This window comes from Lycium ferocissimum, unplaced genomic scaffold (assembly GCF_029784015.1).
Source record: "Lycium ferocissimum isolate CSIRO_LF1 unplaced genomic scaffold, AGI_CSIRO_Lferr_CH_V1 ctg1476, whole genome shotgun sequence".
NCBI lineage: Eukaryota > Viridiplantae > Streptophyta > Magnoliopsida > Solanales > Solanaceae > Lycium > Lycium ferocissimum.
In genome coordinates, this window is record NW_026715640.1 from 233,439 (window position 1) to 259,980 (window position 26,542).

A 26,542-nucleotide genomic window follows, 5' to 3' on the forward strand; every position below is an offset into this window, starting at 1 on the left:
GAATATAAGTAATTTCTCTGAACAATTTTAGAGGGCAACTTATTTATTTTTTCTTGATAAAATAGTAAATATTGACAATGCAACCGGTAAAAAGATTGATTTTCTTCTCATATTTGAGCAATACTATAATATTTACTAATAGTACAAGAAAATTTTCCACAATAAGTGAAATCTAAGTATCTAACTTATTTCAATAGGATACTTACACGATACTTTTTAAGTTACCCACAACAATGACTATATGAAAAGCTAAATAGTGGTTAAATAATCATTTACGTAGTTAATGATCAAAAATTAAATTATTAAAGCAATACATATCCGTAGAGAGAAATGCATAAACCATAAAAGAATCACGTTCAATTAATAAATCTCGCACATATAATTTAGCATCTTTATTCAAATAAATCGCGCGCATTTAATTTAGTATCCTTTTTCAAAATAGTGAATATTAAACATTCAAAATAGTGTAATTAAACAACTCGATAAAAATCACACTTTAATCACTTCCATAATGTTATTTTAATAGCACATACTACATTATTTTCATAAAAATTACCATAATTAAATAAATTATACTTTATAGATTATAGTAGAAAAAGATTTGAAATATTACTAGTAAGTACTCCCTCTGTCTCATAATAAGTGTCACCTTAGCCAAAAACACGCATATTAAGAAATCAATAATGTAATGTGTAGTTTGTCAAAGTACTCCTATATAATAAAAATAAATTACTTTTACCTTTTGATTAGAAACGACAAAACTAAACCTTTTGATATTAGAATTCAATAATATCAAGTTACTATGTGACTTTTTCAATCATCATTTAAATGTTATCTTATTGTCAAAAGATAAAATTAAAAAAAACTAGTCAATTTGTTTCTTGATTTCTTGAGATGACAATGGGATAAAAAAATTTAGCAAGGTTCCATTTATTATGTGATGGAGGGAGTATTACTATATTATTCCATGGTGTAAGTTGAGGCTAGTTGGGAAGGTGGCCCGTAGCGCCACAGCTGACCAAAGACACGTTTCGAAAACTCAATCTACTAGTAGCGAATAAGAAAAGCTATAATAGAATGATGAATGTTCCTTCCTAATATGTGTCTTTACTGTTACTTGAATTGTTGTTGAAATGGATGGATTATATGTTTCACCCACCTCCATTATCCTCTTGCTCCCTTCTTCTTTCTTGTTTCAACGACCATGATTAAACCTCTCTTCCGCAGATCCACTCTTCCTCATGGACCCTGCTACCTCTCGCCCTGCTCTGGTCATCGATAATGGAACTGGGTATGGTTTACTTCTTTATCTGCCCACCAAGTGTTTGATGAATTGCCTCAACGAAATTGGGGTTGTAAATTTGTTATTCCTCTATGTTTCATCTATACTAATTTGGGTTTTACTTGGAATTTTGAGTGGATTTCTCAGATACTCATTCAACTAATAGCTATTATCTCAGAAAAACACTTTCTTTTATAAAAGGAAATTGGAATAAGAAGAAAAGTGACTTTCTAAGATAATACTATTAGTTGAGTGACTCAATCAAGAACTAAAGGAGTTGATTCCTTATATGGTCACTCAACTAATATATAGTATCTCAGAAAGTCACTTTCTTTGTTTAAGGAAATTAGAATCAAGAAGAAAGGTGAGTTTTGTGAGATAATAACTATTGTATTAGTTGAGTGACTATATGAGAAATCAACTCCTGGAATATTTGGTTTGTTTTTACCTATGTTCACCACAATGCTTTGTAGGTACACTAAATTGGGTTTTGCTGGAAATGTTGAACCAAGTTTCATTCTACCGACGGTGGTTGCCGTTAACGATTCATTTTTGAACCAGACTCGAGCCACGACTAAGAGCAGCAACTGGCTAAGCCAGCACAGTGCTGGAGTAATGGCGGATCTGGATTTCTTTATTGGGGAAGAGGCATTGACTAGATCTAAATCTAGTAGTAACTCTTATAGTCTTAGCTATCCTATTAAACATGGTCAGGTTGATAATTGGGATGCAATGGAGCGTTACTGGCAGCAGTGTATATTCAATTACCTTCGTTGTGACCCTGAGGATCACTATTTTCTATTGACTGAGAGCCCCATGACTGCCCCAGAAAGTCGAGAATATACCGGTGAGATTATGTTTGAGACTTTCAATATACCGGGGCTTTATATTGCTGTGCAACCGGTGCTTGCTTTGGCAGCTGGGTACACAACATCTAAGGTTGGTAGCTTATGTGTTTGAAAGTTTCTGCTATTGATAGGTTTAGTATATATTTGCACATAATATTTTGGTGGCCGGGCACCTTATCCAACAAAAAAAAAAAAAAAACCTTATCGATAAGCTTATAGCTTTTTAAAGTAATTTGGATCTTTTATTTCTAGGGTTTATAAGAAAGAGTTGTTTGTGTTGAAGGTGATAAACTGGATCTTTATATGTACATTAGGAGCACTAACTTTACAAATTATTCATGATTGACCTGGCTTCATTTGGAAAAGAGTAAAATATGCGCAGCTGTGTATGTGCTGTATAATCATAAGTTTGTTCCATCTCTAAAAAAAAATTATAAGTTTTGTTATGCTTCTGAAATTTAGACTTATTTTTGCTTAGCTAATGAGTAGCTTGATAGTAAAAGAGTAAGTGCACCAGAGCAGGAAACTCTCTCTCTTTCTTTCTTAGGGGAGATCGGTTTTATGGCCAATCACAAATATTCTCTTAGTTATATTTCCCTTTGCATAGGAGATCGCTAAATAAAACACAAGAGATATTCAAATTATAATTTGTCATATCATTTGCTCCTCTATTAGTCACAACTCGCAACTATTGCAGCCTTGTAGGTGCCAATTTGCTTTGGTCAGTTAAATAAATAAGAGCATGAGTTGGCATAATGGAAAAATAGTATGGCAGCTCTTATTTGCACTTTATCCGGAAAATGATACAATTAGCAGTCCACTGGTAGGCTGATCTACGCTTACAACAATATTGATTGGTTATGATACAGAATGTTATTGATTCTGACTTAAGTCGACTTTTAGCGAATATCTCTACCTCTGTTGATGGATGAAGTGTAGCGGCCAAGATAGATGGTGATCTCTTACTTTAAGTATGAGTGTGTGCATGTTATTAATCTCATTTAGTACAAGTAAAATCAAAGTGGGTAAGATAGAGCTCGTCAACCATGCAACTATGAAGTATATGTACAAATATAAGAGTGAATAGTGGATATGTGTTGTATCATCTAACACTGATGTGTTCCCTTTTAAATAGATTTGTTTTTGGTGTATTTGGAAAGATCCATGTTAAGGCCCTACTCATCCGTGAGGGTTGTGCCAATGCTCTAAACTGCAGATGAAAAATGTTCGTTAGGAAGATTGCACAAGTCTTTGTAAAAGCAAGTTATATATGCTATTTATATGGATGCCATACACTTTATGGAGACAATTAGAAACCAAAGAATCAAGACATGAAGGAAAAGATAACAAAAGAGCTAGAAAAAAACAACAACAACAACGACGACATACCCAGTGTAATCCCACAAGTGGGGTCTGGGGAAGGTAATGTGTACATAGCGTTACCCCTACCTTGAGAAGGTAGACGTTTCCAATAGACCCTCGGCTCAAGTAAAGCATATAAAAAATATAGGATGTAAAGCAAATACAGTGAAGAAGCTATACTGAAAATAATAGAGAGAGAAACGATGGTAGTAGCAACAACAAATAATGTGAAAATCGAAGCCGCCAAGGAGACAACGGGTAATACTAAAATTGTAGAATAAAATAGTAGGAGAATAATTTATAACAATATTGATAGTGTGGAGAGAGGCCCTGGAGGCAAAAGGTTTCAAGTTAAGCAGGGCGAAGACAGAGTAAGAGTACCTGGAGTGCGAGTTCAACAATGTAATAATGTGATGTCTGAGGCAAAGGTGGAAGTGAAGATTGAGGCACTACTCATTCCTAAGAGAGACAGCTTCAAGTATCTTGGGTCCATAATCCAAGGAGATAGGGAGATTGATGCTGGTGTCGTACACCGTATTGGGGCGAGGTGGGCGAAATGGAGGCTCGACTTTGGGGTACTATGCGATAAGAAAGAGTTGCCAAGGCTTAAAGGTAAGTTCTACAGAGTGGTGATTGGACCAGCACTTTTGTATGGGGCAGAGTGTTGGCCAGTCAGGAATGCCCACGTTCAGAATATGAATGTGGCGCAAATAAGGATGCTTAGATGGATGTATAGGCATACTATGATTAAGAATGAAGTTATACGGGGTAAGATGGGAGTGGCCTATGTGGCTGACAAGATGAGGGAAACGAGGCTAAGATGGTTCGGACATGTGAAGAGGAGGTGCGAGGGATGCGCCAATGAGGAGGTGTGAGAGGTTGGCCATAGCAGGAGTTGGGAGAGGTAGAGGTAGACCGAAGAAGAAGTGGAGGGGAGGTGATTAGACAGGACATGGCAGAGCTGCAGTTGACTGAGGACATGACCTTGGATAGGAAGGTGTGGAGGTCGAGGATTAGGGTAGATGGTTAGTAGGTAATTGAGTGTTATTGTACTTTTAGTCATATGATTTTGGGTAGTCGCGTAGTTTCTTTTTCGCTAATGTGTATTGATATATGTTACTACATTTGTTTTTTACATTTGCTATTTTGTTGTCCCTTTTTCTTTCCTACGTTTTTGCATCAGTTACATTTCTTTTGAGCCGAGGGTCTATCGAAAACAGCCTCTCTATCCCATAAAGGTGGAGGTAAGGTCTGCGTATATCTTATCCTCCCCAGACCCCACTTGTGGGATTACACTGGGTATGATGTTGTTATAATACTGTAAGGAAATTAGAGAAGGCTTGACTACCTACTAACCTTCTACTATAATTGTCGACCGCCCTTCCAATCTAGGGTCATATCCTCTGTAAGCTGCAAGTGTGTCATGTCTTGTCTAATTACCTCTCCAATACTTGTTCGGCTTATCTCTACCTCTCCCCATACCGACCATAGACAACATCTCACACCTCTTCACGGGGTCATCTATGCGCCGCCTCTTCACATGCCCGAACCATCTCAGTCTCGCCTTTCGCATCTTGTCCACCACGGAGGCCACTCCCACCTTGCGCCTGTATATCTTCATTCCTAATCTTGTCTCTCCGAGTATGCCCATACATCCATCTAAGCATTCTCATTTCCGCTACTCCCATCTTTTGGACGAATGAATTCTTGACTGGCCAACACTCTGCCCCGTACAACACAGTTGGTCTAACATCCACTCTATAAAACTTACCTTTAAGTCTCGGTGGCACATTCTTATCACATAGGACACTGGATGCGTGCCTCCATTTCATCAACCCCGCTCCAATACTTTGGTGACTTGCTGCTATAGATTCCCGAAAGTTCTTTAGTTTTAATCTAAGTTACTCGGACTCGGGTGCGGGTGTTCGATACGGGTGCGGATCTAGATGTCGGATCCTTCATGATCTAAATTTTAAGATTCGGGGATACGGATCCAGTTATGGATACGGGTGCGGGGATTCGGCTCAAAAAATTCAAATATCTAAAAATAGAGTTATAAAACCTAAATTATGGACTATTATGTGGAAAACTTGAGGAAAAAATATTGATCAAGAGGAGAATCCCCGAAGGAGATAAAAGGAAACAGAGTGAGTGACATAGAAATTTTTATATACAAGGTATTCCATTTTCTTCAATTTCACCTTAGCTTTAGTTTTGATTAAAGAAATCATTGAATCTGTCCAGAATTTCTACATCGATTTTGGTCAAAGTATCCAAAATCGGTTGACCAGATCGGGTACGGATCCCACACCCACACCCATGTCGTGTCGACATGGGTGCGGCACCGAAAGTGAAGAGTGCGAGTAACATAGGTTTTAATAGTAGTAGAGTATGTTTGAATGTTACTTGTAGCAATTTCCATCTGAACCCATCCCCAGGCCAAGGCAAAAAGTTATAATGTTTCATTAATTTTAAATTTAATACGTAAAATACATCTTATTGCCTATAAATTTATTCATTTTGGTATTTTTTTTTAGTCTCTTATACGAAATAAAAAACCTACTCTAATTATTCGGTACGGTTACAGATTTATATCAAAACCTATGGTTTTAAACTAATAACGAGGTTTGGTTCGGTCGGTTATCAGAGAAGAATTGATGGCCCTTTCTTTTATAATAAAAGGATCTGGTTGTGTGGTCGAAATCATTACTTTTCCAATGAGATGTTATCGTGTATTTTAGCCGAATGTCAGGTTCCTATACAATGGTTCTTCAATGATAGGCCTCAAAGTTTGATGATGATTTGACTATATCCATTTCAGGTTCCTAGTATGACATTATAGATATTGTTTTTTCCCTTTTTCTTGAGCTATGGAGAAAAAAACTGCTAGGCGTTTGGTGACATTCTGTTGTTGGTACATCCATTACTTGCTTGTTTAATATATATTATTTTTCGTCTGCTTCCTGACTGGCCTTTTATTAGATCTGCAAAAAAATTCTTGATATATTAATCAGATATTGCTTGTTCTTTTTTAGTGTGAGATGACTGGAGTTGTAGTGGATGTTGGAGATGGTGCGACTCATGTTGTACCTGTTGCTGACGGTTATGTTATCGGGAGCAGCATTAAGTCAATCCCTATTGCTGGAAGAGATGTTACACTCTTCATTCAACAGCTCATGAGGGTCTGTACCACATTTCTCAGAATTGGTTGAAATAAAAAATGTGTTATTCTCTTCATTCAACTTCTCCCCTAATTTGTTTCCTATCGAGCATACAAATAGAACTTATTAAACAAAAGAATCAAGTCAGCCGAATGAAATAGAATTCTGATATCCTGCCATTTGGTGTCTCCTTGTTCTTGTTATGTTTAAACAAATTGGAGTTCAAAGAGGGTCCAAGATATTGAAACACAAGATTATGTAATTAACAAAAAAGATGTCGAAACTATACAGTAATTGCACCCTCTAGATATGATTACCTCTTTAACTGTAGAAGGGGGAAATATATTCCATATTGTGCAAGCTCCTCTAGTTGTAGTGATTAAGGTGAGAGTGGGAATACCTAAGTTCAATATTTTGTTCATTACATGATGATATCTCATATTTCATCAAAAAAAACAAAAAAGATTTTGTTCATTACATGATGACAGGACAGGTGTCCTCTGTTTATGTCCTCTTTTTATACACATTCTTGGTAATGGATCAGAGCATTCTTTGCCCGAAAAATAAAACTGAGGTCATACAGCATTGTTCTTTTATGCAAGTGCAAGATTAAAGTTTGGGAGAGTGCCTTGTTAGTTGCTGTAGCAAGCGTCATCTTGGAAAATTTGTAGAAAAAGCATCGTCCATCAATGATTCCCAATTGATTCTCTGTTACTCAACCAACAACATGTTTTCACTAATGGTAGTACCCCTACATTGGTTGATTCACGCTATGAATCTGTTCTTATTGCTTTAGAGTTTTGATTCCAAAATCGGGTTTGTTTAGTGTTTCCTCATGTGCTTCACTCGTGGGCAATCATTCTAAAGCTTGCACAATCGATTTTATCGGGTACCAGCGCACACACGTGTTTTGAGGTCTCAGTTTGAATTTTGAATTTTGAAAAGGTGCTTGTCAGCAAGTAGCTCTTAAATGTTCAAACTGATCTGTTTGATTCAATGTAGGAAAGGGGGGAGCATGTTCCACCTGAGGATTCCTTTGAAGTAGCTCGGAAAGTGAAGGAAATGTATTGTTACACTTGTTCAGACATTGTCAAGGTATGATTCGTTCATAACATAGCCTAGCATACAGCAAGCGAAAAGGGGAAAAAGAAACTTGAATAAGAGGAGGAGAAATAAAAGTTTGAGCTTTGAAGTTCCTTGTGATATTCCCTGCTCTGCATGTTGTTCTTCCATGCTGCTCTTGAGTTGAAGAATCTGTTCTATGTTTCTGAGAATGAGAGCAACATCTGAGAATGAAATTAGCAACTGAGGATCACTTGTGATGTATTTTGTTCCTCCAAATAATTTCAGGAGTTCAATAAGCATGACAAAGAGCCAGGGAAGTACATAAAACATTGGAGAGGTACAAAACCAAAGACAGGATCGCCTTATTCATGTGATGTTGGCTATGAACGATTTCTTGGTCCCGAGGTCTGCTTTATGCTTCAAGTCTCTGATCTCTGATAATTTCGAGCTCCAAGGTTTTCTTGCGGCTTGTTTTAACTAGACAAATCATGTAGTTGTAAACATTGCCCCACTTATTTACAGATGTACACCTCAGATACTACTGAATTGCTGCATGACAGAGTGAATTCTAAAAGCTTTAATAATCAACATAGTTGTAGCTAAATAAGAAAACAAAGATTGTAGGGTGATGCATTATTGCTAGGTTGGGTGAACATCTTTCTGATTTAAAGCTGTTTTTGCAGGTTTTCTTCAATCCTGAAATATATAACAGTGATTTTACAACTCCTTTACCTGAGGTGATAGACAAATGTATTCAGTCTGCACCTATAGACACGAGAAGAGCTTTATATAAGGTAAAGTTATTTTGTTGATTAACTATATAAGATTTCCGTTAATCAAGTGATCCAGCATTTTGTGACCAGTAGAATAGTGTTCCTTATATGGCTGAGCTAAAAGTCATGTAAAGATCTCGATATCATGCTCTTTGAAATTTTCCTTTGAATGTGGGTGTGATGTTATGCCCTTGTAATATACCAGAATATTGTTTTATCTGGAGGATCCACCATGTTCAAAGACTTCCATAGAAGATTGCAACGAGATATCAAGAAGATTGTGGATGCTCGCGTTCTTGCATCAGATGCTCGGTCAGGTGGAAATGTAAAAGTAAGCATGTATGCTTTAATTTATATCTTAATTAACTGCTGAGTGAATCTTTGGTTTCTGGTACTTAAAAGATGCTCGCCCGCTGAAAATTCACTCAGGCACAACCAGTTGAAGTGAATGTGGTCAGCCATCCTATTCAGAGATATGCAGTTTGGTTTGGAGGATCTGTACTTGCTTCTACTCCTGAATTTTTTGCAGTAAGTTAATCATTTGGTTTCTGTTAACTGAGGTTTAAAATCGCAACTGAAGTTACTCTTTGTAAATTGCTGGTGCGCTAAGTCTTCATTGTTTCCTTTTATCAGGCTTGCCATACAAAGGCTGAATACGAGGAATATGGAGCTAGCATATGTCGAACAAATCCTGTATTTAAGGGAATGTATTGATACTGTAATTATTCAAACTACAAGCCAGTGAAGGCATTTCTCATCGTCGCGTTCTCCTCCCAAAACCCTGATACTTGACCAATGGCTCAGCTTCGGTTTGAAATCCTACATCAGTGAGCGACTGTGTATGTTAACAGGTTATTGGAGGCAGTGTATTCTAGATTTCAATCATTGAACTGTGAGAAAACAAGATTTTTGTATTCTTTCCATTGGGAGCACACCTGTCCTGGGCCTGCAGGATATGGCTGCGTGTGTCCTTGGCAGGGTCAGTTGGCACTTCAATGGCAGATAAGTTTCACAGACCAATTGAACATTACCTGAGCTGAATGTCATTTTCTGAGTGTCACAAGTGTACTTAGTTTAGAAGGCAAGATAATAAGCTGTCATACGATTTGGTATAGTCCTTTTAGCTTGTTGGGGTTTGATTAGAGGATTGTAGGATCGTTTATATTCTTTTCTTTTCTTTTTTTTGGCTTTAATTGAAATTCTGAATGTTATAGCTACACTTGTACATTTCATTGTCACTGTTGGTGAACCCTTTTTATTCTTTTCCGGGAATAATGTAATCCTAAATTAGAGTTTGTCCGGCTAAAGATGAATCTTTATTTTGTGTTTGCTTTTTTCATTTACTGCATAATTTCATGTGGAATATTTGTTACTGTTTGTATTACTGGAACTTAAACAGAAGTACAATTGAGTTTCCATTGGCAATGCCAGAAAATTACATTGTTACAGCACTATTATTAACTTTTCATTCTTTAAAATTAATATGTAGTCTTAAGGTAAAAGAGGCATCCACAAGACACTTTGGAAGAAGCACCTATCTTTATGTGTCTCTTTTCACAAAAAGACACAGATTGAGAAATAGTATATATCTAGGAAGTAGGAAAGTAATTTTCTGACCACATTGGGTTTATAGCTTTCCATATAGTAGTTGATTATTTTGCATTGAACATTCTTGGTCATAGTGTTGGAGGGAATTAAAAATGTCACCTTGAATCTCATTCCAAGCTAATTAAAAACATTTGTCCAGGAAGCTCTTCTCCACACACATGTCCCTTTGATAACACAATTCGCCACGGTAACCAGACACGACAAGAGTCCACATCGGAAACCTCGATTCTCCAGATTCTGTTGGTCGTAGTTAACGGCAATTTAAATTATTGGTACCCTATGTTTATGAATGTTAAAATTTGGTCCTTGGGGATTTGCACGACGATCATAGAGGGCTATAATTTTTAGTCGTTTCCATTTGCCTAAGCATTGGTCAACAAAATTATTTACTAATACTTATGGTGGTAGAAGATGGTATTATCTGATGGAGTAATTACGGCGCATGAAAGCTGATCCTGATGTTATTGTTATAAAAGAAAAGTTGTAAGATTAACACCTCAATAGGTAAGATATGTTTAGTGTATGTTTCAAGTCCTGAGTCATCCGTTCCCATATTCAATATGTTTTCCGTTCCCATATTCAATATCTTTAAATTAACTAATTATTAAAATGGAAAAAAGTCAGATTTGCCCCTTTATTCTAAAATAAAAATCAAATTTGTCATTTGTTATACTTTTTCGACATATCTGCCATTACCATCCAACTTTGTGTCATATTTGCTCTTGCCATCTAACTTTCAGGCCATATTTACTATCCATTTGTTAAGTTCTCATCTCCCCACATAAAATTACATACGTGACACAATTTTTTCAGTTAAATCTTACTCACCCATTTAAACCCTTTTACCCGCCTGCCCGACCGACTAAAAAATTAAAATTCACTATAAAATTAAAACTCAAAAGCTTCATTGTTTATCCATTGTGGACACGATTTCACCCCTCAAATCTCGTCCAACCAAGTTTTTCTTCAGATTCAATTCACGCGTAAAAAAAAGATTCATAAATTAAACTACATCCTCCAACAATATGTATAAAGAAGCGCAGTGTCACCCCAACAAACTAGACGCACGTATCAAGGTGTTCTGCCAACGAGCGAAGGCGATCGCTCAAGAAAGGGGATTCCGCCCCGGCAAATGCGATGCAGTGAAAAACGCTGCGAACTATGTGGCCAGTGACAAGAAAAACCAATATGATAACCATTGAAGGTGCAGATACTGCATTAAAACAACAAAAACTGAGATAGATGAAAATGTATAACACCAAAAACAAAACAAAAAGACGAGAGAGATTAAAAAAACAAAAGCCATCTTTATTTTTTAGTTTTTAAAAACCCCTATCTCATGCTATGCATACCTTGTTTTCCTACCACTAATATAAAGTTCAATTAGTTCCTTAGTGTATGTTATTAACAGATGACAGTGCTGATTGACGAAACCCGCGGGGAGTTAATACTAAAGAGGAGGTTTGATACAAACACTAGGATCTAAAGGGAAATGGTTGAGCAGTACCAAGACAGAATACGTGAAGTGTAAGTTCAGTGACGTGACGCATGAGACTGACGTGAAAGTGAGGCTTGATGCACAGGTTATCCAAAAAATAGGAAGTTTAAAGTATTTTGAGTCTATTATCGAGCGAAATGGATAGATTGTTGATGATGTCACACATCGTATTAGTGCAGGGTGGATGAAATAGAGGCTCACATCCGGAATCTTGTCTGATAAGAAGGTGCCATAACAAAGTGGTGGTTAGACCAACTATGTTATGTGGGCAAAGTGTTGGCCAGTCAAGAACTCTCACGTTCAGAAGATAAAAGTTGCGGATATGAGGATGATATGGAGGATGTGTGGTCATACTAGGAGTGGCCTCGATAGAGGACAAGATGCGGGAAGCAAGGATTAGATGGTCCGGGCATGTGAAGAGGAGATACGCAGATGCCCCTGTGCAGAGGTGTGAGAGGTTGGTTATGGATCAATTCAAGAGAGGTAGAGGTGATTAGACAGGATATGGTGCGCTTTGTAGCTTACCGAGGACATGACCTTAGATAGGAGGCTGTGAAGGACATAAATTAGGGTTAAAGGTTAATAGATAATGGAGTGTGGTCTCACTTATCCTTCCTTACTATTAGTCGTAGTATATCTCTTGTAGTTTCTTATCCTTCGATTTCTATTACTATCTATTGTCTCTTGTTATTCGCTTAGCGTACTGTTTTGTTGTAGTTACTATTCTTTTTTCCTTTTTGACCTGCTTTATTTTTGTTTTATCGTGAGCCGAGGGTCTATGGAAACAACCTCTCTACATCCCCAATCAGGGGTAAGGTCTGCGTATACTCTACTCTTCCTAGACTACTTGTGGGATTACACTGGATATGTTGTTGTTGTTGTTATTGTTGTTGTTGTTGTTGTGTTTCATACCCTTTTTGTTAATATTACCAATTTCTTCAATTAAAACTTCATTTTTTTAGTTGGTTTTAATTTGAGTTGAATCCGAAGAAAAACAAGATGGTTGGATGAGATTTGAGTGGTGAAATTGTATCTAATATAGATGAACAACGAGGCTTTTCATTTTTAATTTTTGGGGGTCTGGCTGACGGGTTAAAAGGGTTTAAATGGGTGAGTAGATTTAATTGAAAAAATGACGTGCCACATACATAAGATTTAATTGAAAAAATGACGTGCCACATACATGATTTTATGTTGGACATGGGGATTAACATATGAAGTGTAAATATGGCCTAAAAGTTAGATGGTAAGGGCTAGGGGTGTACATGGACCGGGTTGGTTCGGATTTTTTAAAAACCAAACCAAACCAATTGCGTCGGGTTTTAAAATTTATACACCAAACCAAACCAATAAAATTCGGGTTTTTCAACCTCGGGTTTTCTCGGTTGTTCGGTTTTCTCGGATTTTTCGGGTTTTTTTTCTAATAGTCTTGATACAAAACATATAACTTTTACTTTAATATTTTTTAGTCCTAGTAAGATACAATTATATAATTAAGGTGTTTCTTAAGAAAATAACACAAAATGTGAGAAGAGTGATGACATTATATTAAAATATTCAACAAAAGCTAATATAATCGGTAATAAATATTGCTAATTAACAAGCCATAAAAGAAAATGACCATAATCTAAACATACTAAGTCATGCTAAAATAAGTATTAATTATATGACAAAGACAAAAACTTAAGTTATATATTTTTACTCTCTAAATCAATTATGCAAAACTAAAGAATAGATTCCAACATTATTGTCATTTCTAGTGGTAAATTGAATTTCTTTTGTTAGGATTAGTGTTGAGTTGGTTTTGGTTTGGACTTTATTTGAGTTACTAACATCCATAGGATATAAAACTTATTGACATTCAAAATTCTAAGTTCAAGCTTGAATAATATGATAATAGATAAAAAATTACGAAAAAAATTTAAGAAATATTTATAAATTACTTTACAAATAAATATTTTTGTGTATAAAATATTTTAAAAACTGAATACATGTAATGTCGGGTTGGTTTGGTTCGGTTTGACTTTTTTTAGTTAAAACCAAACCAAACCAATTATGGTAATCGGGTTTTTTTTTCCAACACCAAACCAAGTCAAACCAAACCACTAGTCGGGTTTTTTTTCTCGGTTTGACTCGGTTTATCGGTTTGGTGCGGTTTGTCGGTTTACTTTGTACACCCCTAGTAAGGGCAAATATGGTTTGAAAGTTGAATGGCAAGAGCAAATATGTCGAAAAAGTATAACAAAGGGCAAATATAACTTTTTTTTTAAAGTATAGGGGCAAATCTGACCCTTTTCTTTTTTAAGATATAAACAAATTACAGGAAGTACGTCCCATGCTTCGGGGTTAATATGCTGATAGATAATATCTCACTTCATGTCTCCGTCTTTTAAAACGCAACAATGGTAGATTATGAGGGTGTTTGACTAAGTTTATAAGCGATCAAACTGACTTATAATAACTTTTTTTTTTTAATCTTATCTACGCATTTGGTAAACATCAAAGTGCTTATAAGCCAAAGGTCTTAAGTTGGTCATACTCAACTTGTGGCTTTCACCTTATAAGCATTTTTGGTTTGATCAAGCATTTTACTATTTTATCCTTAATATTTATTCTAGTTCTCAAAATATTTCTCCTAAAACAAATTCCTAACTCCTCTTCCCTCCCTATTAGTCATTCCTTCTTTTCTTTACACTGATACTTTTAAATTTATACTATTTTTATTGCAAAACACTTAAGGGTATTTTGGTTATTCTAACAAAAGAATATCATATCAATATCATTTTACCAAGTACATCAACTACTTAGTAGCAGTTTCAGCACATACATACAAATACGTAATTGTTTATTTATGAAATCAATTTCTGCACCTAAAATTATTTTCAACACCTAAAGCTTATCAACTATTTACCATCAACTAATTCAAAAGAAATTTATATATGGTTATAGTGGGGAGCAGCCTACTTTTTTAGCCACAAACCATTGGAAGGAGTTGGGTGGGGGTGGTGGCAGCAAATTTCCAGGTTATAAGGTGGAAGCAAACAAGTATGGTCTCTTGGAGTCACTGTCTCTAGCTATTTTGATGTGTTATGCATAGGTTAAGTGTGCCTAGGGTACATATAATTTTAATCAGTTTGCTAGTGGTGTTTTAACTGTCTGTCTTATCTTATTAGTTTAACTTTTAAACTTATTAATGTTGATGATAGGTTTATTAATGTCATAGGAGAGACAAAAAAAAAAAAAAATCTATCTTTTTGATTTATTGTTTAAAATTTTGATGTACCGATTAAGAAATTATTTAATAGCACTAATTATAATGGTTATTTGATTAATTATGCTTTATCTCTCCTCAAATTGTTTTCTATCTTTCCTAAGATTTTTTAGAAAATTGTTAAAATTATTAATTGGAGTAAGGGTAAGTTTTAAAAAAAATTAATATACATCTTTTTGGTCCTAAAACAACACTTATTTTAGACCAAATTGGATTGGCTTAAAGGACACTTATTTTGGAGGGGAGAGAGTATTTCAAAGGAGGCGATAACTCTCAAACTGCAAAAACTCAGCACAAAACACCACGTTCAAAAACATGATGAGTCAAAATCATTTACATTTCCCAATTTTATTTAAAACTTAAATTTTTAACAATAGACATTCTCCCATTTTATCCTAATTGTTTTTTTAAAGTTTTTTACCTTTATATTATCAACCTTTGTCTTTCTTTTTTAATTAGTTAAAATCATCTTAACTTTTGTTTGTCTAATCTATGCAACAAAAAGGAGAAAAAAATAAATTTTTTTCGAGAAGGAAAAAGATAAATGAGAAATATTGATTGAGTGTATAAGCTAACGACGTTCTATATCAAATGAATAAGTAAAATAAAAATTAAGTGTATTAATAAATCTAATAGCTTTTTTTCAAGTGAAAATAACAGAGAGTCATAACTTTATAAACATGTTGGGAGCATGCACATACAGACTTAATATATATAATATAAAAATAACAGTCATTAAAAAAATAGCATTAAATTTTGTAAAAAAAATTATTCTAATTATATAATTAATCTATAAAAACCTATATTTAAAAAAATTATAATATAAAATGCATTACATAGATGGAGGATTGAAAATGTCAAGGATAAAATAGAAATTGCATAAAATAAAGGGGAAAAGAATATATATTGTTTAAAGTTGAAGGAAAAGTTTGATTTTTAAAATAAAATTGAGGAGGTAAATGATTTTTACCCTTAAATTTTTCCGATTTAAGGCTAAAGAATTTTCTGCTCCGCTACCATATGGTATTCATCTCTACTTGGCTTTTACTTTTCTTTAGGTTAAGAAACTAATTATATCTCTTTTTACAGTTTGATCTTACCTAGTACTTTCTTCTTTTTAACATAAGTGTCGATGGTGTTAATTTAACATACTTTGTATAATATTCCCTTTAACTGGATGATTTGCACGAAAGGGATATAATTGTGCTGCCATTTAAATTTTATCTCTATTTTTAATTATTATTGAAAAATAACCATTTAAAATTTAATGAAAGATATTTAAACTAAAATACCATCCGGTGATATCAATACTTTCTTTATATATTTACTAGTAGGTGCCTCCATTGTGGCGGAACTGTCAAGGCGTAATGACGAAGACAAATCAATATGAAGCATGTTATATTCAACCTATTTATCTTGTTGGATTACTTAAAACATTATGTCGGACGTTATGGCTTCAAAGCTACAAACAAAAAAAGAGGAAAAATAACCAACCAAACCTCCCCCCCCCCCCCCCCCCCCCCCCACCATCATCTTGAGTTCTTGAAGTTTCTCCTTAAAACCTAGGTATTTTACAAGTGATTTGAGGTTAAAAGCATAATTAAATGTGAATATCTATATACTTAATTATAGATTACTCACCTTTTGAGTATCTGGAAGTGCCTAGGTGAAAATCATTCCCAAAACTCTGAAGAAGGTTCTAAAATAAAATGAATTTTTATCTCCCCGTCATGACTTGTTTTATAGCATTTTTCAAAACGTGCTGAAACAGACTAGTTCCTAAGTGGCGTTTTGCACTCCCATGCGGCTCAAAAGGGCTCTTTGAACTCACCAGCCTGCCCAACACAAGATCGATGCGGTGCTTTACCGCCCCTACGAGCTCTATAACAATCTTCAGCAAAATGCTGATAACCTTTTGTAGGAATGTTTAAATGGTGAACGGTTTAAAGCATTGGTACCAAGACTTCAAGGGCTTTAATTTGATTCTTGTTTCATGGATAAACTCCTTAAGCATTGGGAGTTGTGATTGTTTAAATTTAAAGCATGGTCGACCAAGGTCGTCTTCTTCCCTGAAACAATTTCAACTTGTCCCAACCTAATTCTCCCCTATTCTTAGCATCCGTACAACCTTCCGAACATAAGATTTAGCTGTTCTACACCTTCATTACTTTTCTAACATATCTGTGCCCAACTTAGAGCCCGAGCGAAGGCATAAGTCTTAGCAAAAAAAATTTGGGGCATTACATTAAAATACATAGTTTTATAAAAAATATTTTAATTATAACTTTATAAAGAATATCATAAAGAGTAATCATTATCTTCCCACTCATGTGAATATAATGATGTTCATGATTTTTCATTTTTAATAACCAAAAAAATATGAATGAGCTTAGAATATTTTTTGATACATGATGCATATTTGTACTAATAAATAGTTAAAAAATCTAGTAACGCAAAATTATTTTCAAGTGTTTCTCGCATATTTGAAATGGAAGAGATAAGTAAAGAAATAATATATTTTAAAAAATAAGATCGAATAAAAGAGATTTTACAAAATTACCTAAAAACTCAATCTACAATTATCACCTCCCCTCAATTACATCAAATTTCACAGTGCTCAAGTAATTATTTGGCCAAACAAATATAGCCTAAAGTTGTGTTTTTACATTTCGTTACACCCAAATTCAATTAATAAATATTCTTTCAAAAAGCTCTAAATTAAATGTCTTTCTCTATTCTTGGTGTACTTCTTCATCCCTTTTTGATGAATTCACCCTTCTACATAGAATTTAAACCAAATAACAACCAAGTCGAGACAAAGAGAACTAAGCCGGGACTTCTGTCGGGAGATTTTGTTTTATAATTGTATTATAAATGTTATTTTACTTATATAATCTTTTGTCATAGGAGATCGAGAAAAAATAAGAGACTATTGAAAAATAACATATGAGATATGTAAATATAATACATGAGATTTTTGCAAGAACATTTTTTTTTAAAATTCAAATTGTAAGTGAGCACAGATGAGAAGAGCATTTTCTCACTTTTTACAATGTTGAACATGGTATTTGGAAAAGTTCAAGCTTCTATCTTCTATTCTCTTACCATTTGAGTAGAAAAATTAATCCTATAAAAATCTCATAGTATATTTTATTTGCCAAGTTTCTTATTATATTTTATGAAATTTCAATAAAAAATGTATAACTAAAAGAACATCTTTAATGAGTCAGTGCGTGATTCAAATTTAATCGGATTTGATACGAGTGCAAAAGCAAGGACACCGGGTGGAAATTTTTTCTTTTAAAAGAAAAACTCCAATGAACCACAAAATGGATCTTCTATCGACCCCATCTTTCTTAAAAAAATACTAGCACGTTAAAAAAAAAAAAAAAAAAAAAAAAAAGGAAAAATGGCTTAGGCAGCAAAAGAGCAACAAGAAGGAATGTCTGCTGTGGGCATGAACCAAACATTGGTAACCTTCTTAAAAGAGGGAGAAGGGAATGGAGGAGACATATCCTTTTCACTTACTTTTTGTCAAGTCAAAGGGTCCCTCTTCACAACTTAAAAGATTTGGTGTTTGTGGCCCCATGACCTATGGCTTCAAATGGGGAGCACAATAACAAAACCTAGCAAGCTATATTCCATAATTTATGAAAATCATCCTTAATAAGACAAGTTATACCCCCAATAATTGTTGAAGAGGATTGCTCCATCGCCATGAACTTATCATATTTACGCTGTTGAAAAAGCATTTGACAACTGAAATTCTAATGGGATTATAAGGTAAAAATATTTGATTTACCCTTCAAAGTCTCCGAATTATAGTATTGGAATGTAAAAAACACTTTGGCCGACTTATTTGTGAATATAAATTAATTAATCAAGCGTTATGTTTAAACTCTGAAATGCTTTTAACTTTAAAAATGTGGTTTCCAAAATTACAAAACTTTGTTCTCCAGATCTACCTTAAAGTATCATGCTAAGAAATTCTCTCCTTGGTTGTCTCCACATCTAATGTAAAAGTTCAATTCACTATTGATATGTTTCCGCTTTAGGTTTAGACTCACACGGCTTTAAAAAGTGTCACTAGAGTCTAAACACGTGCTTTCCTATACCCTCCCGTGGCTTGTTGCCCTGAGATTTACCTAATGTGTGTTACAATATCTAACATATAAAGCACATACCATAACATAATAATTTATGATTTCTTGGTCGAGGGGAAAACAATGGAAACAAAAACAGAAATATCATGTAGATTATTAGTTAGCATGGATAATATTACCACCAGGGGTAGCAATGGGATGAATAGACTCCCTGCACTAATCAGAGGTCTTAGGTTCTAAATTCTGATAGGGAGCATTTTTTTTTTTTATAATGAGCTTTAAACAACGCGATTCCAGATTAATCAGACCGATCCAAAGCGGATATGATCACATATTCGATGAAAAGCTAACACTACTAAAAAGTCACTAATTAAAAACAAAAAAATTTCAGTGGCTATTGCCCACTGAATCGGTGAGAAAAACCTAATGTAGTATTTTCACAAGGAAAGAACTACAAAGTTTCCTAGCGTTTCAATGGGAACCTGTTTCCCACCATGCATTTTTCCAATGAGATTGTTCGGTGGAAATGAGGTGGGAAAATCATGTTTTATAGTGCAAATTATCCACTGAATGTCGGTGGGAAAAACCTCTGTTTCTAGTAGTATAAAAGGTTATGAATAATAGTACTTGTATGGACATTATGGTTGAGAAGGAAAAGCAGGCATGATAAGTTTTCTCCGATTTCTGTCAACGATTATTCATTTAAGTTTTCAAGTAGTGCCCTAAAATTTACCAAGGTGTATATTCTTGTACTTTGGATGCTTATTACACTCGTAATAAATAACATATGGAGGAGTATGGTCTCTTAAATTATCAAAACCAAGATGTTGGAAGCTCCAAATATACACATGATATAGACAAGAGAGGGAACCTGAAGGAATGGAGCACTACGTACTTTATAAATTGCATAGGAAGAACATAATAACATGGACATAGTAGTTTTAAATATGATACAACCCCAACAAGAAAAAAACAGACATCTCATTAGTAGTAATTAAGATATGTTGGTACTAGATACGATATAATGGAAGACAAAAGCGTGCAAAGCAACAATGACCATTATTTTCAATCTTTGCCTTTCATGCTGGTCCAATTCTTGGAATTCACAAATCTTTGCTGTTCCTCTCAATTTATAATCTTTTGTGCACGTGTGCCTCCTTTCTCGTTTGGTTATTTGTGTTTTATTTTCTTGTCTTTCGAGTAAATTAATGATACACACTATATTATATTATAAAAATTCAACAAACATTACTAGCATTACAATTAACCAAGAAAAATTGAGAAGACATTGCCAAATAAAGATACTTCCTCTCTGCCAAAATAAGTGTAGTTTTAACAAAAGAAATTTATCTCAAAATAACAATCGCTTTAGGAATTTAAAATAATTTTTTTTTTTTTTTTCGAACTATACCCTTATATTGAAGAACTATTTCTTCTTTATATAGTACTATACATTATATTTATTGATCTCTTAATAAGCGTGAAATGAGTTAAAGTGATACTTATTTTGGGACGAGGGGGAATTCTCAGGCAATAAAAGACTGACATCATAGTCTATGGAGTATACTAATATCTTAGTCAGTTTGAGTCGCGTCCTAACAGGGCACAAGTACAAAAGAGCACAACATAATCACATTTTTCCTATTGGAAATAGAGGCTTTTCCAACTAATGATCAATGGAAAATTTGTGTTTTAATATAATTTTCTAACTTTATTTCCACCGAATCAACTCAGTAGAAAAATATTTGATGGAAAATAGGTTCCCATTGAAACGCTGAAAAAATTCCTAATTTTTCGGTGTATAAATGCCACTATTTTTTTCTTTTCTTGCTTATTTAATCAAAATATCTGTGAGAGTAGCCACTGACATTTTTCAGTAGAAAAATAATGATATTTTTATAGTGTTTGCACGTCACTATATAGATATATATTACAATTCTTGCTAACTAGGAAACAAAGAAATGGGATGAGGTCCGGTTTGAATTTGATTTTTTACATCAGCAAAGAAATTTAAAAACGCTTAAGAATAACAAATATGCAAAAAAAAAAAAAAAAAAAAAACCAACAATGTAATAAGTATCTATTCACTGCTAACTAATAAGTCATCAAAAGCGGATATAAAATTCAGAGCATTGAGTCGATCTAATTTATTAGATATGTATATTCTTTTATCTTTAGTTTGAATCAAAAGTATTAGTACTAAGTTACGATGGTACTCGTTGCCCATGATAAAGTTTGGTCCGCCATAATTTTCACCCGGAAACTTTGACGCTAGAAAAATTTGTGGGACTTAAGTCATGGCACATTACCCACTATTCTTGAGTCTTGACATCGTAAAGTTTGTTATTCACACTCATATGCGCTTATACACTCTCGTTAAATTGGCATACGTTATGAAAATCAAACATTTTTCTCACTTTATTTAGAATTTTAAAGTTGGAGTTGAAGTTGTATTTGGTTATAATTTTTGTGAATAATATTTGATTGTTTCAATATATTATAAGTAAAAAAAAGTAAAAACAGATCATGGCCAAATGTTGATTTCCAAATAAAGTGAAAAAGCTTTTCGAAAAAAAAAGTGAAAAATTCTCATGACCAAACGGTCCTTGGTATGTACTCCCTTGGTCCCAATTTAAATATTTTACTTTTCTTTTGATCTATTCCAAAAAGAGTACATCTTCTATATTTAGTAAGTTGACAATTCAAATATTCTACGTGATAAATTTATAACCACAAGATTCAAATGACATTTTAGTACATAATAAGACCATAAAATTTAAAAATGTCTCTTTATTTTTTAACTTCGTGTCTTGTCAAACTGAGACACTTAAATTTGGATGGAAGGAGTAAATGTGTTTATGCATGTAACAAAAAGGAAAAAGATCAATATAATATTACTTATTTATAATTTCCAAACATAATTTTTTTTTAAAACAAATGAGCAAATTAGTAACGAGTAATGAGTAATGAGGGACCCTTATGATGGAGAAGTGACTAGTAATGTGTGAGTTGTGAGTGTGTAAGAGTGGCAGTGTCCTTGTGATCTTTTTTAGTCTCTTTTTGGGCACATCAAGATTTCAGGATTTTACTAGCTATTCTCATTTTTATGTTATCATAAATATACAGTCTTTTTCTTAGCTGGAAGCCTGGAGCAAATATATTTTTCACATTATTGGTGGATTCTGTATTCTGGAAATGAAACAAATCCAGGACCAACCTTTTCATTAAAACAGCAACAGCAAAGTGAGTCTCCGTGAACCAAACAGACAAAATCAAATAATCATAACCTATATATTGCTCTATCCTTTTCATTTTTTTAGCACCATGTGCGACTGAATTCACAGTTAAAAAGAAAGAAAGAAAGAAAGAAAGAAAAAGGGGAAGGAAGGCTTTGATCACATGCCACAATCGTATTCCCTTCACAGGAAAGTTATACTGCACAAATCGGGTTCAAATAACAACAACAACAACAATAACAACATATCCAGTGAAATCCCTTAAAGTGAAGTGTGGGGAGGATAGAGTGTACACTGACCTTATCCCTATTTTAGGAGATAGAGAGGTTGTTTTCGGTAGACCATTGGCAAGGGTTCAAATAAATATTTTTTATATATGTGAATAGTTGAATCTCCTTGATATAAGTACTTCCTTCGTCCCAATTTATGTGATATAGAGTTGACTTGGTACAGGGTTTAAGAAATGAATAAAGATTTTTAAATCTTGTGGTCTAAAACAAGTTAAAGATATTTATATAGTTATCAATCATCTCGTTAAGTGTATCATATAAATTGAGACCGAAGAAGTAATGAAGATTCTAGAAATGGGGCTCAAAAGTTACCTTGGGTCACCAGTACTAATTCTAATTGCCACATTGGTACTTTTTTAATTCACTTAGTTATATGAATTTCCAGCTACGTCACTAACATTGTTATAACCGTGGTTTTAAACACAAAATAACATTTTTAAGGCTATAAGATAGCATTTCGTTGAAAGTAAAATAATTTCAGCATTTCGTTGAAAGTAAAATAATCATTACAAGAGAACGTGGAATTAGCTACGGAGTTTTTCGGTAATTCCTAGCTAATCCGTAGGTAAATTAGATTAGCATGAGATTTTTGTTGTTAGCTACGAAATTTTATCCGTCGCTAATTTCTTATTTTCTAGTAGTGAATTTCTAAGTATCAAAATTGTAATTCTTTTTCTAATAGAGTAAATATAAAATATTGTCATTACTATTAGAGAAAAGACATCATTTGACCCCTGAACTTGGCACGAAAACTTAGTTTAGCAACTAAACTTAAGTTGTATTTATTTACCCCCTTAACAACTTTCAAGTTAATTAAATACCCCCTTAGAGGGTGACGTGGCAAGAAAGTGTACCCAATCTCTTAAAAGCGCGTGGGAGGAAAAAATAACACTAAAAGTGGTCCCAACTGTAGATATGTCATCTTCTAATTGGATGATATATTAAGATTTTCTTAATATTTTATTTTCCATTTTAAATTAACTTTTTTCTTTTCTTTCTTATTCTTTTCCCTTTCTCCTTCTTCCAACCACCCCCCGCCCCCCAAACCCCTCGCAAACCCGCCCTCCGTCACCGTGACCCACCACCACCTTCACCCACTGATCTCCATCACACCACCACTGCACCGCTACCATCGCCCATTAACCCCGACCAACAAACCACCATCTTCTTCACCCCAAAACCAACCCATCTCCACCCTTAAGCCACCTCGTCACCACCCATCTTCACAACCCCATCAGTTCAACTTTAAAAAAATTCCCTCCCACCATCCTTGCCTCCCTCTACTGAGTTTCTAAACCCAATTTCTCCAAGTTTTTATTCAATACCCGTAAGGTTCCATCCGAATTCTCTTAATGGTTTTTTTTTTTTTTTTTTCATTGAAAATGGGTTATTTTCTTTTACAATTGGAATGTAAAATATTTTTTATATAAGCTATTTGGTTGATGGGTTTTTCTTTAGTTGAGTAATGAAGAAATTGCAATGTTCAATAATGAATAAATTGCACGAATTGCCCTTCAAATGGACTGCTGTGTGGCGAAATTGTTGATGGGTTTTTCTTCAATTGAGTATTGAAGAAATTGCAATGTTCAATAATGAAGAAATTGCATGAATTGCCCTTCAAATGGACTGGTGTGTGGCGAAATTGTTGTTGATGGAGCATTGATGATAATGGAGGTAAATCACAATGAATTTGAGTTTTCTTTTTTCATTGCAGCTGGGGTGGGGGTGGAGGGGCGGAAGAAGGTGGGTTTGGTTGTTTGGTTGGGGGTGGGGGTTGGCTTGGTGGTGGTGGCGGCGGCGGTGGTGTGGTGGAGGCGGCAGTGGTGGTGGCGTGGTGGCTGTGGTGGGGTCCATTTTTAATAAAATAATAAAATAGGGAAAGAATGAAGAAGAAAGAGAAAAACTAAATAAATAAAAAAAATTAAAAAAAAATTTAATGACGTGGACCAATCACCAGGCGAGTGGTGAACAAAACCCAAATCTCAACCGGGTCCCGGGCCGCTAAGGGGTATTTAATTAACTTGAAAGTTGTTAAGGGGTAAATAAATACAACTTAAGTTTAGTTGCTAAACTAAGTTTTCGTGCCAAGTTCAGGGGTCAAATGATGTCTTTTCTCTTACTATTATATATAAGAGGGAATGTAAGGACTTTTGTAGTCCTCACAATAATTTCCCAAATTTTTAAAAACTTTTTCATTAATTACTTTTATGTCCTAATTTTATTTATTTAAGTCATTTTTTTTGTTTTTTGTTTTTAAAGTCTACTTTTCAAAAGCTATCGAGCCTGGGAACTTTTGTAGTCCTTACAATAATTTTCAAATTATTTTAAAACTTTTTAATTAATTACTTTTAGGTCCTAATCTTATTTATTTATGTCAATTTTTTTGTTTTTGTTTTTAAAGTCTACTTTTCAAAAGCTATCGAACCTCTCTTCATTTTTCACGTTCTTTGATTTTCGATTGGTGCTCGATATCCGCATTTGAGCCCAATTAATCCGGATAATTCGCATGCATCGCGCCTATTCGGGGGAGCGCTTTCTCCAAAGATTTTTTTCCATATCCATGTTCGAACCCCTAATCCTAATTAAGAGGGACGGCTCCATCTGTCGCACAAGTTAAATTATGTATTTATCTTAAAAGTTCATTAACTATGTATAGATTATTTATTTAGAACTAAATAACTTGAGAAAATTAGGATACATAAGTTATAATGTCAAATTAAGTTCCAAATTTGATTTGAATTAAATAATTTCATCAAAATGGAAGTTAAAATATTAAAGGAGTGGAATGAAAATTTTGCTTTCATATAACTACCCACTTGTGGGACTACAATGAGTATATGGTTGTTGTTGTTGTTGTTGTACACTTGTACTAACACAAATTATATTTCTTTAGTTAAAATATCTGCTTTTATATCTTGAGTTTGGAGCCCGGGCCTCACATAACTAGTATATTAAGAAATGAAAGAAAAGTGAATATAAACTATACAATGTTTCACGCCTAAACAGTGTCGTTCGGTTATAAGCTGATTCAGGATTTCAAGATAACACATACTCATTGTTTCTTTGTGACAATGAATATTAACACAAAAGAAAACGAGTACCAGGTGCACCGGCTAATGAAACTATACCGGTTCATGTGAAGCTACAAAAATTAAATACAAATTCAAATCACTAATACTTATGTTACTATCCTCAAATTTAGACTCATAAAATTTAAATTTTAAATGTGCTCCCCGTTTGGTCTTGAGTTTATTTGATGAAAAATGAGATAAAAAGAAGAAAATATAAGAGCTTCCAGAAAAGACTCGGAACAAAAGAGTTAGGTGCCGTTTGGCCATAAAAATTATTCTCTTTTTTTGAAATGAAATTGCGTTTATAGAAAATTAGAATACAACTTGAAGTTGTATTCGAATACCAAAAACTTAAAAAACTTGGTTTTCAAAAAAATTTCATTTTTTTCACTTTTTTATAACTACATTTCATCAAAAATTATAATTTTAAAAATTATGAACAAACACAACTCCAACTCTAAAATTTCAAAAAGAAATAAGACAAACGGGGCCTTACTCTATAATATGTGTGTACAGCAAATTAATATAAAGCCAAATATGGAGTGACTAGTCAAAATAGCCACATGAAAAGTACACTCTACTCAGAGCAATTATTATCCTCCTCGCGTAAACAACTTGTCCCACTGTTCTCCCTTTTAATTTATTTTTCTTAATTTTCATTTGCTTGGAAGAACAACCTGATCCACAATCAGTTCTCTAATATTGGCTATGACATAATAAGTGAATAATAATACTAATGTTTTTGCTTTATCTAGCTACTGGATTGTGTTAATCTTTGTAATAATTTAACTTTGACCGGTCCAAAACTTATTAATCGACTAATATTTGTAGTGATAGATCCACTATTGAAAAATATTCCAAAATTTTTGTAGATATATATGGACAAAGAATGAATTTTGAATCAGATTGTTAAAATCTTATTTGCTTTGACTGCAAACTGTAACAAGTTTGAAACAGCTAGGACAAATTAAAGG

At 34.0% G+C, this 26,542-nt stretch overlaps 1 protein-coding gene and 1 long non-coding RNA gene across 3 annotated transcripts; both read left to right on the forward strand.

Annotated features, from left to right (window-relative positions):
* The first annotated feature begins 1,023 nt into the window (after positions 1-1,023).
* LOC132042360 (actin-related protein 3) lies at positions 1,024-9,786 on the forward strand. 2 transcript variants are annotated; one of them, XM_059432921.1, is made up of 9 exons: positions 1,025-1,291; positions 1,756-2,221; positions 6,528-6,674; positions 7,656-7,748; positions 8,004-8,123; positions 8,402-8,512; positions 8,697-8,822; positions 8,921-9,019; positions 9,125-9,786. In XM_059432921.1, exons 1-9 carry the CDS (start codon positions 1,242-1,244, stop codon positions 9,203-9,205), a joined length of 1,293 nt encoding a protein of 430 aa, XP_059288904.1. In that variant the 5' UTR covers positions 1,025-1,241; the 3' UTR covers positions 9,206-9,786. The 2 variants fall into 2 exon arrangements, with proteins under 2 accessions (XP_059288905.1, XP_059288904.1); XM_059432922.1 differs by lacking the exon at positions 6,528-6,674 and having other exon boundaries at positions 1,024-1,291.
* LOC132042361 (uncharacterized) lies at positions 2,233-6,326 on the forward strand. The gene is made up of 3 exons (XR_009411444.1): positions 2,233-3,878; positions 3,961-5,380; positions 5,857-6,326. It is a non-coding gene; the product is annotated as an uncharacterized LOC132042361 (long non-coding RNA).
* Positions 9,787-26,542: the final 16,756 nt, after the last annotated feature.

Bases quoted from the DNA above. Each gene is read 5' to 3' on its own strand.
- LOC132042360 (XM_059432921.1), top strand. From the start codon at position 1,242: ATGGACCCTGCTACCTCTCGCCCTGCTCTGGTCATCGATAATGGAACT. The intron at 1,292-1,755 runs GTATGGTTTACT...AATGCTTTGTAG, and splicing joins GTCATCGATAATGGAACTGG to GTACACTAAATTGGGTTTTG. The intron at 9,020-9,124 runs GTAAGTTAATCA...TCCTTTTATCAG, and splicing joins CTACTCCTGAATTTTTTGCA to GCTTGCCATACAAAGGCTGA.